Source organism: Stylophora pistillata, chromosome 1 (genome assembly GCF_964205215.1).
Source record: "Stylophora pistillata chromosome 1, jaStyPist1.2, whole genome shotgun sequence".
Classification (NCBI taxonomy): domain Eukaryota; kingdom Metazoa; phylum Cnidaria; class Anthozoa; order Scleractinia; family Pocilloporidae; genus Stylophora; species Stylophora pistillata.
The window spans coordinates 32,278,215-32,290,721 of NC_142519.1; the positions used below are offsets into that span (position 1 = coordinate 32,278,215).

Here is a 12,507-nt window from a genome sequence, read left to right on the forward strand (position 1 = left end):
CTCTATAGACTAAGCTTGTTCGGCCAGGATGGCTGGATAATAGTCTCGTTCTTTTTTTCTGATATTTTTTACCACGGCTTCGTCTCGGTATATAAAAACACAAAAAAAGAACTTAGCCTATGTCCAGCTGACTTCACGCTTGGTCAATGACGCATATGTCTTGGCCTTGATATTCCAAACTAGTCATGAACACAAAATTTGCAGATAGAGTTGTTTAATTCCGACACGATCTTTGCCTAACTGCTCCGTTCAACGTTTACTATCGGTTTTGGCGAGACTATTTTAATGTGTAGCAATACCGCCTAAAACAATCCCAGTATCCCGTGCGCTGAACCTCTAGTCTAGATATTTCTCTCAGATCATCGCCCAGAGCACGTATGAAATAAGTACTCTCGGAGCACAAAACGAGGGGGAAGAAAGAAAAAAAGTTCCAGGACTAAAAGAAGGAACGGCTGTGAATAGACTTTTTATTTCCAGTATCTGCGGTATAACGCTCTGGCGAGGGGATGGCATTTGTCTTCTCGCATGTCGGGCCAGTCTCCCTCTGTCTTAAACTCCTTTCGATTCAAAGTTTTGCGTTACTTCCGTGAAGCTATTAATTTTAGTGAGACATTGATACTTTTGAAACTCGACCTTTTACTGGGTAGTACTAAATTTGGAAAACGAATCATCGCGATTGTGAAACTGAAAATTTTCTGCTGACTCGAGCTTGTTCCGTTTAAACGGAAGCAGTAGTAGTTGCAGCAGTATAATATATCTCATCTCTGTTTACTTATTGGGAGTTAATGACTAGTGGTAATGCTTACAACGCCTGCAGAGCAAATGAGACCTTTCCCTCCAAATTACAGCCCAGTTAGTGGCACAGAAACAACAACGGCGACTTGTATTTGTGAAAAGGCTGAAAAGGAAGTTAAAAGGGTAGCATCGCTTGACGGCAGGATGACGACACCAATGAAAGCTAGATACAGATCTGTGAAGGTTGGTTTGAAAGACGTGATTCTGTTATATAGTGGGTTGTCTGACAATAAATGGAAGTGTTGACTGCCAAAATTGCGAAACTGGCGATATGATTTCCTTTCATAATCTTCAACCGGAAGCTACCTTTTCAGAAAGTAGAACAGGCTTCTCAATTTTGGAACAGTTAAAAGTCACTCATCAACTGAAATCTAAATATTTATACAACAAATGGCTAAATGTACCCAAGTTTGAAAACTTGTTATGTAGATGAAAGAAGTGTCAACTTTTTTGAGCTTCGTTAGGCTTATTATAGTGGTTATTGGATTAAAATTTAGTCGCTTTTGTTCTCAATACTTCTGTGAGTTGAATATTTCCATTTTCCTTTCCATAAAACGGTAGCACGTTTTCGAAAGAGACAAATCACGAACTGTCAGAATAAGATTTTACTTGGCAGAGATAACTAATTTTAATCTCTAAAGTAAGGGGTTGAATCCGCGGTTAGGTAAACGCCAGTGCAAAGTCACAGTCACCTTCCATGGCGAACGTTGCGTTACAAAAAATAAAAAACGAAAGCTGTTTGAACAATGGTTAGACCAATTAAAATAGCTTGGATAAACTTGATGCATGCTGTGAAATTGACCCTCAACTCACCTACAACATTTGCGCTTAAAAACCCGAAAGTAAGGGAGAAAATCGCGAAGTTTTCGGAGCAGACTTTTACATGTCCGGGTCCTCAAATTTTAAAATCGAACACTGCAGTCATGGTTGAAGTCACGTGCAGGTAACGTAAGTGAAAAGTCGGCCTGGGAATTGCGTTACAAAAAAGTTTCAACCGACCAATCACAGAAAAGCAAGATGCGTGACATGTAGAATGACCTTTGCTCGTAGCTCGTAGTTGAATCACATGACAAGTCATGTGCTTGCCTTGTGTACTTTATTCTTGCGTCAGACGAAGTTCCTGTTTTGCGCCGAAACCGGTAATCAACGCCATACTCCTCTCATGTAGATGCTTTGTAGACCGTAATTTCGCTTGGAATACATCCCGGTTTGCCCTTCATTCTATGGTTAAAAGAGAGAATGACTATATCCAAAAGGGACCGTGAGGTAAAGTATGTTTTCAGAAACGATTCAGTTTGTGTGTGTGCGGTATGACAAATTATCGAAGTGCAAGATTTGGCGCACATATGTTTGTAGTTACGAGCCGTTAATTTTGTTTGTCATCTCGATACTAACATCTTCTTTTCCTTTTTTTCTGGAAAATGTCGTTTTTCCTCATAAATGTTTTTTAGTTGTATTATACGAAATAGTTTTTACGTTTCTAACTATGATGTAACTGGTGCAGTCTTCCGAGTGAACTGTTAAATTTTGGTGTTGATTTCTTTGTTCTTCAGACCGTGAAGGTTCTCGTGAATAACCCTAAACTTCATATTTGCTCCCGTAGCAAGTTTGTTGACTATGAGATTAAAATAGAGGTAGGTTTTATTCGGTAAACAAACAATATTTTCGATCGATTGTAGTTGTTGCTCAACAAGGATGTACCGGTATTTCCCCGGGAGGGTACTCCCTTACAAGGGCTTAATCGGGACGTGCAGCCAGCCAGGGTATGTTTTTCGAGATTTTTGTCTTAAACAGGGTATCGGATTTATCATTTTTTGTCTTAATCAGGGTATCGATTTATCAATTTTTGTCTTAAACAGGATATCTTTTCTTGGATGATAAACAGCAAAATTTTTACAAGCTCTAATTTTAATTAATATTGAATTCCGTTGATTTTGGCATTGATACCAGGCACATTAAATGTCTTAAACAGGGTATCAAAAATCGGAATTCTGTCTTAAACAGGGTAGGAAAATCAGCGATATTTGTCTTAAACAGGGTCAGGGTATGAGGGGCCGCGCTGCACCTCCCCACCCAGGAATATATCGAGTACCCCCCAGGCATATTTCTCGTACAGCCTGCTTACATATTTGACATTCTGAGGTTAAATGCTTCTTGTTTCTGTTTAAGACTAACAACAAAGCCTTCTTCAGCAAATGCTCTTGTGTTAGAAGAAGATATTCTGATTTTTGTTGGCTTAGAGCAAAGCTTTCCAGCACAGATATCAGTGGATTAGGAGGGTACGTTACGTCGATCTTGTGACACTAGTCATGTAATGATTACACGGAAGTTCTTACTACTTTGCTGTACCATCTTTTGATCAGTAACGAGCCTAAACTAGACATTCAAGTTCAGTCTTCTTATTTTTTTCATCTGTTCATCTTTTGAACCAAGAGGGAATGGTGTTGGTAAACATATATTGTCATTTGCAGTTGACTTTTTACCCAGCCTGGCTGTTGTGGTGGCGAAAATTTGTATCGTATACATGATTTCCTGGAATTCTGTTGTTCCCATCATTTCATGTCATGGATGACTTTGTGATCATTATTCTTACCAGAAAATTTGCGATAAAAATTATAGTCTTTTTTTCTTTTATTCACTTATGATCTTTACCAGGTTTTTCTAGTGCTCTGCTTTGTTCTCTCTAATCCCTTGTCTTCTTTCATCAGGGAAACTAGTATTCCAACTCTACCTCCTAAGAGTTATTTTAGCAGATTTGATAAAGATGTGATTGATTCTAGGCAAGAAGGGCTTCAACATTTCCTAAGCGAGTGAGTATTGTCTTTGGATGTGGCTAGAAATTTTGCTGGGAAACTATGTTCTCAGTTGTCTCATGAGCATGAACGAGCCAGAGTAAGATGTGCTTGAACTGAACTTAATGGATAGGAAGAAAAATAATAGGGCAATTCAAACGATGATCCTGGCAGACTGGCTGAAGTTTCAGCAATGGCATTGGAGAAGCCTAAAAAAAATTCTGGCTATGATGGAATGTGAACTAGTGCCTCCCAGGTAACAGTGGAGGCTACCAACTGACCTACCAAGCCACAGGTTGGAAGCAAGACAAATTGTTGAGTGTTCATCTTTTAAAAAATTGCAAACTGTGGAGGTTGCTTAGTGCCTTATAGCCTTAGGCTTTTGTCATCTTCATGAAAGCATGCAAAATTTTGGGTTGGGTACATGCATGTTTCCTCCTTTTTGTGCAATGTTATGATACCAATATCTCTCTGGCTTAAAATTAACTTAAATTCCTATAGCAGAACAGAAGCTTTTAATCTAAATATTGAGGCCTTAACACTATGATTAAGATAATGACTTACAGATAACTTGCTGTTATCTGACTTCAAGAGAGTTGCATCACAACACATCAAGGGTATTAACATCACTTTACATCATGCAATTAACACCATGCCGTTAACATGTGCTTAACACCTAGCTATTGATTAACCACTGTTATATTCATGATTTGACATCATTATATGTAGTATTGGAAGACCTGGCACAATTGCATAAGAATGTGAAAGTGGCACACAACTATTTGACTACAGCAGGATATTCAAGTTGTGTTTATAAGTGGTTGACCTCCTTCGAATGTTTTGTTTTTCAGAATTTTCAAGGTAAATAATTATCTTTCATTTACTGGTCTTCACTTATTCCTACAAACACAGCTTCCAATACAAGAAATTGAAGGCTTTCTTGAAGGAAAATATGGAGAGAATGCTTCTGCTGAAGACTTAATAAACCCTCCAACTCTTTCTAACTCAAGTAAAGATGACAAAACATCATATTCATGCTTAAATGAAGACTGTATATTGTTGACATCCTCCAACTTGGATATTCCTTCAACAGACAATGCTTCAACTCATTCAGGGTCATGTGAAGTCAATTCTGACAACTGTCTATCTGATAGCTATAGCACTTCTTTAGAGTATCTGTCAAGCTCTGCAGAAAACAGCTCTTTCATGTACACAATGTACAGATAACTCAAAAACAAGAGTTACTTCTGCCACTCTAGAGACACTCTGATGCTCTTTAGACAAGGAATTTGACATTGAAATTTTACTCTCAGCTCTTTTTTTCTTTAATTAATTAGCTAAGATTATTTGAGGTTGTGTGGTTTGTTTGACTAAAATCAAAGTTTAAAGCACATTTGATGAAGAAGGAAAGGGTATTTAAATTTTTCAAAAGAGAAACTCACATCAATATTTCATCATTATACTTTGTATAATTTATTGTTATTGTAACAACTTATTAACATTTCCTGTATAAAGATGTCTATCTAGAGAAATTAGTTTATTTTTGAATATTTTTTATAGTTATACATGACAATTTCTTTTCTTATAGAGTAATGCTGGTGAAAAATACCCAATGAAATGTTATTTACTTTGAAAGAGCTATTAGTAGTGTTCTGATGGAAATGTTTCTGTATATGTTCTGTGGGAATGGGCTTTTATGTGTAAATGCACAGGGAATATTTAAAATGTACAGTTTCCAAGCTAGGAAGAACTGCAGTTGACAATTTGAAATTAAATGTACAGTCTTTCTCTGAATTATCTTATATTCACAGTGAGTTGTAGGCAAGTCTTGTTAGTGCATGGGACTGTTCCAAGCTAATGCAAACCTTATGCATTCTTTCATTTTTCCAGCTAAGTACAGGTCATTGCATTATTTTTAGTTCTGAAATTAATTCTTAAACTGGGACATGGAGGAAGTAACACAAGACCTCTTTGTTACATTTGAAAAGAAAGACAATGCTTCTGTTAAGAATAAAATTTTAAAAAAGATGTGTACATGGATGTGGGATATTTGATGGCAAACATTGAGCAAAATCTTTGGAACAGCAGGGCTTGAAATACAGGGCCATCCATTGGTCAAATAGCACAGGAAATTTAAGTTTTGGGAGGCTTACCTAATTATTGACTGCTTGATTGATCTTAAACTGGCAAGCAATTAGTGGATTTTAACACTAAGCACTTCTTTGTTTATGAATTGAGTATCCAAATCAAATTGTCACAGGAGGTTCCCCTAAATGTTGAAGCCTTCTGTTAGATGTACAGAGGCATTACAAAATGAGCTTTAGTCGTGTACCTTAGCATGATAAGCCCCTTTATGTGTTTGGGGTTAAGGATGTAATCATAATTAAACGGTCTTTCCTAACTGAAACCTTTTTGGAAACTCTGATTCAACAAGTTTCAGCAAAACAAATTTTGAGAAAGGAGAGAGTGGCTCCATAAAGGATACTACACTTTCCTTGGCTTGTATCAATTTTCAAAGAAGTTGGGAGTTTTACAAAAAAATTTGTGTAAATTATGAATTTTTGGGAATTATGTGAGTCTGACCATTTTTAAAACTCAGTCAAGTAAAATATTTGGCCTTTTCAAACATGAATGTTTAAAATTCTCTCATTCAAATGAAATTTAAGACAATCAGTTCACACAAAAACAAAACAACCAAATTCATGAGTTAAAATTTTTACTTTTTTCCAGTCTTGACCAGCCATAAGTGAGAAAAGATGACATCACATCTTATTTGTTGAAGGCTTATAAGTGGTCTGTATTATGACTTTTATCAACCCTTATGAAGTCCATGTCCTATCATAACCCTGTTCAAAACCGAACCACAGCCTTTCAAGAATACACATTTTCAAAACAGTTAAATAGCTAGGAATTCATAACAAAACAAAATGGTTCATGAATCGTGTTTAATTCAGCTCTTCATTGCTTAAATAAAAAATTAGTTCACATGGACGTGAAAAGATTTTATCATTGTCAATCAATATTTGCGAATAAAGCAAAGCTTCAGTCATGATTGACGAGAAAAAAAATCGCCCAATCTCGCTTCACTTAAAAAGTAAAGGAGACCTGGTTTGTCACACTAAAATGTTTCACTAGGGGTTAACACACCTGAAATCCTCCATCCTTGTTGTTTTTTCTTGCATAGTCAATTGAGAAATAACTTTTCACCACCCTGAAAATCATTGAGACAGATGGCCTGAGTGCTGGACTCTAGGGGAGAGAGATCTGGGTTTGAGACCTGTGTAAGTCATTCCACTGTATACTGTGGGACACTTCATTCTCAGTATGCCCCTCCTTACCCAAGTATTTGAATGGCTACTGTCAAACTGTGAAGTAAGCTTGATGGGGGGGATAACCTAACATGGAACAGTATCACATTAAGGGGAGATGGACTTGTCAGAATAGCAGGTGTGGAATAACCACAACAACAATTCTACAATAAAAACTTTTCCTTTATTTTTTGGAGACAGAACTCACAATTTGTTGAACAACATGACTTATTTTCTAATTTCTAATCACTGCTGACCCTCATATTTGCAACTATAGCGAACAATGTTTTGGCAACAAAGCTGTGCAAGTGCACCAGGGCCACACAGCTTTTTCCAGACCGGCTTGTATCACCACATCCAGCCTTACCTATGATTTTCTATGGGATTGTACGAGCAAGGCCATATGGTGCTAATGTGATGCTTTATTCAAACCTTTTGCAGAAAGCTGAATTACAGGTTTGTTACAATGAGATGTTGTTAAGGTTGAGAACAGACGTTGGCATTTTCTCTGGTGCCTCTGGCAGCCGCTTCAGTCCATATTGATCTCACCTTCCCACCCATCCCATCCCAGGGGAGGACATCCATCACACAGTAATCTCGTGTGTGGGAAATTAACGTCTCCTACCCCAACCCTGCAGGAGACGGGAACGGATGCTACTTATTCCTATCTTCAATCTCCTTTGCTACTTTGTTGGGACATATAGGTTGTTTTTCTTTATGTAGTCGATAACAGGGTCTGGAATCAAATACTTGACACTTTCACTTCTTCTTATGGCTCTCCTGAGAAGAACAACAATTATTTCAATTACTATAGATTACTTTTATTAACCTTTACATCTTTCCACCCCTAAGAGTGACTAACATCTAATTTCTCCCTACAATGTCACCCCCGGTTCAAACATGAAGGTCACAAGAATAAAGGAAATGATCACCAATGAAGAAGGCTTTGATTGTTAAACAAATTCATCTTGTCAGCACCTTAGCAAATGTAGATAGAACAGTATGGAGAATATGCATACTGATGTTTGGAGGTAGAAAGTCAATTTATTTCTTTTCACAACTTAGCAGTTGCAGAAGTAAGAAATAGATCTTTTAATATCTGCATAAGATGAGGTTAATGGGGCTACATTCCAAAAGTATTTTTGACTTTCAGTTGTTGCCCTTGAAGAACTAGTTTGAGGGGGGAAACATTCTCCCAAGGTAGTCAGAATAAACCAAAAGGGATTCCACTCTGACAAAAATCCTCTGTGTACACTGCTGAAAAGTCTTAGTGCTGTAATATTCTTGATAGTGGAGCTCGCAGCACGCGCAATGTAGCCCCATAATTATACAAAATAGTAGTAGTAACCCATCAAACCGAAAAAATTTGGACTTATGGCCATACAGGTGTCCGTACAAGGTGCTACTTTTAGCATGCATGGTCAACTGTACCACGGGCAAGCCAACGCCACAGCTTTAGTCTTGTCCAGCCGGCATTTGAGCACAACACGCGCATTATACACTTGTACATAGCTGAGGAGACTCTGGGTTCAAGATGAATTTAGTGGATAGTACATTAACTTACACAGCCAAGAGCTGTGCGGGCTCATCCTCGCACTTTATCAACAGTAGGAGCTTTAGTTTTGTTAACGAGATGTGCAGGGAAAAAAAATGTGAGCTCTGCTTTTAGGCTTGGCTAAACCTATTATTATTCTAAATGTCAGTCTTGAAGTTGCAACAATTCATGTTATTTCACTAGTCAAGAACAGAGAACTTTGACAGCCTTCCTTGCCTTACTAAGTTAAAGGAATCTATGAATTGATTTTACCTTATTTTTGTTGCACTAACATCATTTGATATCCACTCAGTGACAATGTGAATATTGTTCTGTTGAGCATGAAAAAGGAAAGTTAAAATACATCAAACTCTTGCAAAATGTACTATAAAATAAATGATAAATAAGAAGACATTTTAACAGATTTCTGCCACAAATAACAATTATCCACTATCATTAAGTCTAGACAATTGCTGCAATATCAATAGTGAAAAGTTCTATGACCACAAAACATACTTGAAAAAATCCACGAAGAAAACATGCACAAAGGAGGAGGATACAAGTCAGAAGATAGATTAATGCTATTAATAATAAGCAAACAATTACCTTTTACACTTAATGTATTTTAATTTATAACACTAAAATTGAAAAAGTTGATATAAACTTACTTTGTACTTTGTTAGGACATCTGACTCATAGATGAAAGATTCTGGGTTTGATCCCACTCGTGATATGACAACAAGGCCATGTTTTCCTACAATTTCTTCAATCTGCTCATCATGAGAAGCAAAACATACAAGATAGTTATTTATATAATAATAATTACTTGTCAAATTATCAATCAAGGAAGATTTAAAATATTAACAAAATAGGGAACACTGATTTACTTGAAGTTACTAATGGCCACCCTTCACCTAGCAACCACCCCAGAGTCAGCCTTCCAATTCAATGGAAGAGACTTAATAATCACCCCACCCACTATTCCCTACAGAGGACATATCTAGTACCCAATCCCAGTTGAGTGCCCAGCGTATCAACTCCCACCCAAAACAGCATTCACTAGGATGATGTTTCTGTGTGGACAAAACAGCAAAATAAGAGCACCTGAGTGCTTCTGAATCAACAAATCAAATGGTTGAGTAAAACAGTCTTGTCACTGAAAAGTTTCTTTCAGTAACAATGCTATTATATTTAATTATATTCAGCTTATTATCTACTGAAGAATCAACTGAACTTAAGTTCACTAAATCTCATTTCAAGGTCGAGCCGAATTCATATTTCTTTGAAAGGTTTTATTCAAAACACATAATTTCAGAAGCTTAATCTTTAATCAAATATTTTCTATAGATTTTTACTACTTACGTCTTCATCTGCCCACAGATTGGGGACTGCAAATGATTCCAACAGATCAGCTCCACAAAGTAACTTCACTATGGGGGGACTGGACCCTTGTGGGAAAAAATCAGTTTTCACAAAAAATAAAAATTACTTGGAGTGGTCTGAGATTTGAAAGTTTAGAAGAGAAGGACACATTCTCATGATTATCATCAAACAACATAGTCTTATTCTCTTGTTTAAATAACCTAGCAGTTCAGACTTGTATGGGAGATAAAGTAGCCTCTCATATTGACATCCTTTAAGTTTTGTCATGAATATATTCCCAATTGGGAACATATAACAAGGCCAACTGGGTGTCCATGTGGGAAGCTAGAGACATGATACTTGAATAATGAGTAACTCACTAAACTCTGGATGAAAATGTCTTGCTACGAAACCTAGCCAGGATTATTGTTTTCTTGGTAAAGACCCTTTACCGGTACCCTTACAGTTCTCTTCTCCACCCAGGGGTACAATAGAATCACTAAGGAATCATCAGGAAAGCCTTACAAAATACTGGTGGGTAACCTGCAGTGGACTAACATTGCAAGGAACAGCCATACTCCCAGTAGGTTCATGCTACAAAGTTTTACAGCAGCCAGGTCTTTCCCACAAATTCAAATCTCAAGCAATCAGGCTGGAGTTGTTGAAGATTAATGAGAATACTCTGTTCCTATGAAAAATAACCAGCAATTTGTATTGGCTTTCAATCATTTTCTCTTCATCAACTTAATTGACAAATTCTACCTAAACATTAAAACCCACAGCTCAGAGTAGTGATTGAAGTACCAGAGACAAAAAAAATCCCTTTCATTTGCTTGTCATCCAAGTCAACTTTCTCTCTACCACATCAAATATATTACATGAAAGCGCACTGTATATTACCTGGAAATTTAGTGACAACATCTTCAGTGAAATGCTTTAAAACTTTGGCTGTTGTGGTCCAACCAGCCTGCTTACTCTCCCATTCATCCACACTGCACAAAAAAATAATTGTCAGGAAATGTCATGATGTAATAGAACAACACAGAAAAATGAATCAAAGTGAGAGGTGTTACCTTATCCAATCAGATGTTTGAACTCCAAGTTTACACATTTGTATTCTGTGTTCCGATTCACTTAGGTCCTAAAGAGATTGAATTCCAAATATCAGACTAGATCAGAGACAAAGGTGCTAAAAGTACATTTTGAGTTAGCTTCTACAAGGTTTTCCTCAGATGGACACAGTCAGAAAGCCTGTAAGTGCAAGACTGTGAGGTTCCTTCTCTCAGTTGCCCCTCTCCCTCTCCCCCCCCCCCCCCTCTCCCCTAACCAAGTGTCTTGCACATGCTCATTGTAGGTATATGGGAACATAATGAAAAGTAGGAAGACTACTGGCGGTTGTGACAAGTTGTGTGACTTTTTTTTATAATACTCTAACATGATTCTGTCAATCAGCTTTGTATGCGTCATTGTCCAAGCATGTGCAAGGACCTTGTGTTATTCCAGGAGCAGCACGTAGTTCGGTCGTCCTGGCGCAGTGGGATTTTTAATAAACCGTTTAAACCTTTATTTGCCGTTTCTTACAGCGGTCAAAGGGGATCAGGTAAAAAGCAGAAAATAAGAATTTTGAACTTGTTGGGAACTGAATAGAAATGGGAAAATCTACAACAAGATTACCACCAAGGAGAACTAGGAGAAGTGGGGAGGAAAGACAAGAAGGTAAAGGATGCACTCAGTTCAGACTTTCTTGTTCCTTTCCACCTGGAATAAAATCTAACCTTACAGTTCCCTGTAACCCTTTAACCCCTAATTATGAGTGCCTGGCTTCAGATTTCTCTTCACCCTGGAATCAAAAGTTAAGTTCATGAGAAAAAGGGAAATGATCACCAATTCAGGAAGCTCCTGATTGTCAAATAAATTTTGCCTTGTCAGTACCATAGGAATTATAAAGAGAACGGTGCATGGAATATGCTAATATTAGGGCGTAAAGGGATAATGAGAGTAAACTCTTATTCCTGATTACACAGGTGCCCTTGAGTCATCTATCGTTAGGTTATACAAAACCTTCAATCTATTTGTGATGGGCTGCAGATGTGCGATGCCTAACTCAGGTGAACTATTTTTTGCATTAAAATGGTGAAATCTGTCTTTTGTTTCAAAAGAGTTACATTTAAATACAGATAACAACTGTTTATTCAAGGACGGCAGCCAGCTGATATCAAAGGTGTCATTGGCAAATATTTAGAAAACAATATGTCAATAAGTCCCAATCAAAACCTGAAAGTTGTTGACAAAAGATTAAATTGCAGTTTACAATTCACTAGCCTTTTTCTTGTATCCATCATTCACCGGAGAAAATATTCCTCGTACCACAGTATAAATACCCGTTTTGTGAAGAGCATCTCGAGCAATTTCTGCAAAATCAGACCAAAAAAGAAGAAATTGAAGGCTATCTCCAAAGAGCTAACACGAACTGGGAAACAGAAACATGTACAACAAGTAACCGAAAAAAAAAAGTTATATTCCTCAAAAACCGCATCTTTACCAAACATCCTCAGGTGTAGGAAAGTGATAGGATTAAAAGAGCCGCAACTTAATAATACAACTCTAGTTTTCGAAGCAGCCGCCGCCATCTTCAATTCATAAGTAATCGATATATCGATAAAAAAATATCGATTACCCCTAACGATGCCCCTGGTTACGTTGCATCCCATAATAC

General features: G+C 37.3%; 2 protein-coding genes across 3 annotated transcripts; one reads left to right on the forward strand and one right to left on the reverse strand.

Moving 5' to 3' along the window:
• Window positions 1-687: 687 nt before the first annotated feature.
• Window positions 688-5,047, forward strand: LOC111324428 (sorting nexin-11). Of its 2 annotated transcripts, none has more exons than XM_022927984.2 (5): window positions 688-978; window positions 2,349-2,429; window positions 2,965-3,074; window positions 3,504-3,605; window positions 4,439-5,047. In XM_022927984.2, the coding sequence occupies exons 1-5, from the start codon at window positions 799-801 to the stop codon at window positions 4,812-4,814; spliced, it is 849 nt and encodes a 282-aa protein (XP_022783719.1). In that variant the 5' UTR covers window positions 688-798; the 3' UTR covers window positions 4,815-5,047. The 2 variants fall into 2 exon arrangements, with proteins under 2 accessions (XP_022783719.1, XP_022783720.1); XM_022927985.2 differs by lacking the exon at window positions 688-978 and adding an exon at window positions 1,891-2,061.
• Window positions 5,048-7,428: 2,381 nt separating this feature from the next.
• Window positions 7,429-12,479, reverse strand: LOC111324365 (nicotinamide/nicotinic acid mononucleotide adenylyltransferase 1). The gene is made up of 8 exons (XM_022927910.2): window positions 12,334-12,479; window positions 12,114-12,202; window positions 10,865-10,932; window positions 10,692-10,783; window positions 9,792-9,877; window positions 9,098-9,199; window positions 8,703-8,761; window positions 7,429-7,675 (listed from the first exon to the last, which is right to left on the reverse strand). The coding sequence occupies exons 1-8, from the start codon at window positions 12,419-12,421 to the stop codon at window positions 7,579-7,581; spliced, it is 681 nt and encodes a 226-aa protein (XP_022783645.1). The 5' UTR covers window positions 12,422-12,479; the 3' UTR covers window positions 7,429-7,578.
• Between the last annotated feature and the right edge of the window lie 28 nt (window positions 12,480-12,507).

Coding starts and splice junctions, on each gene's coding strand:
- LOC111324428 (XM_022927984.2), top strand. CDS start 799: ATGCTTACAACGCCTGCAGAGCAAATGAGACCTTTCCCTCCAAATTAC. Junction 3,075..3,503: donor GATATCAGTGGATTAGGAGG/GTACGTTACGTC, acceptor TTCTTTCATCAG/GGAAACTAGTATTCCAACTC. Junction 3,606..4,438: donor CTTCAACATTTCCTAAGCGA/GTGAGTATTGTC, acceptor TTTGTTTTTCAG/AATTTTCAAGGTAAATAATT.
- LOC111324365 (XM_022927910.2), bottom strand. CDS start 12,421: ATGGCGGCGGCTGCTTCGAAAACTAGAGTTGTATTATTAAGTTGCGGC. Junction 12,203..12,333: donor CCTACACCTGAGGATGTTTG/GTAAAGATGCGG, acceptor CTGATTTTGCAG/AAATTGCTCGAGATGCTCTT. Junction 10,784..10,864: donor CAAACATCTGATTGGATAAG/GTAACACCTCTC, acceptor TTTTTTGTGCAG/TGTGGATGAATGGGAGAGTA.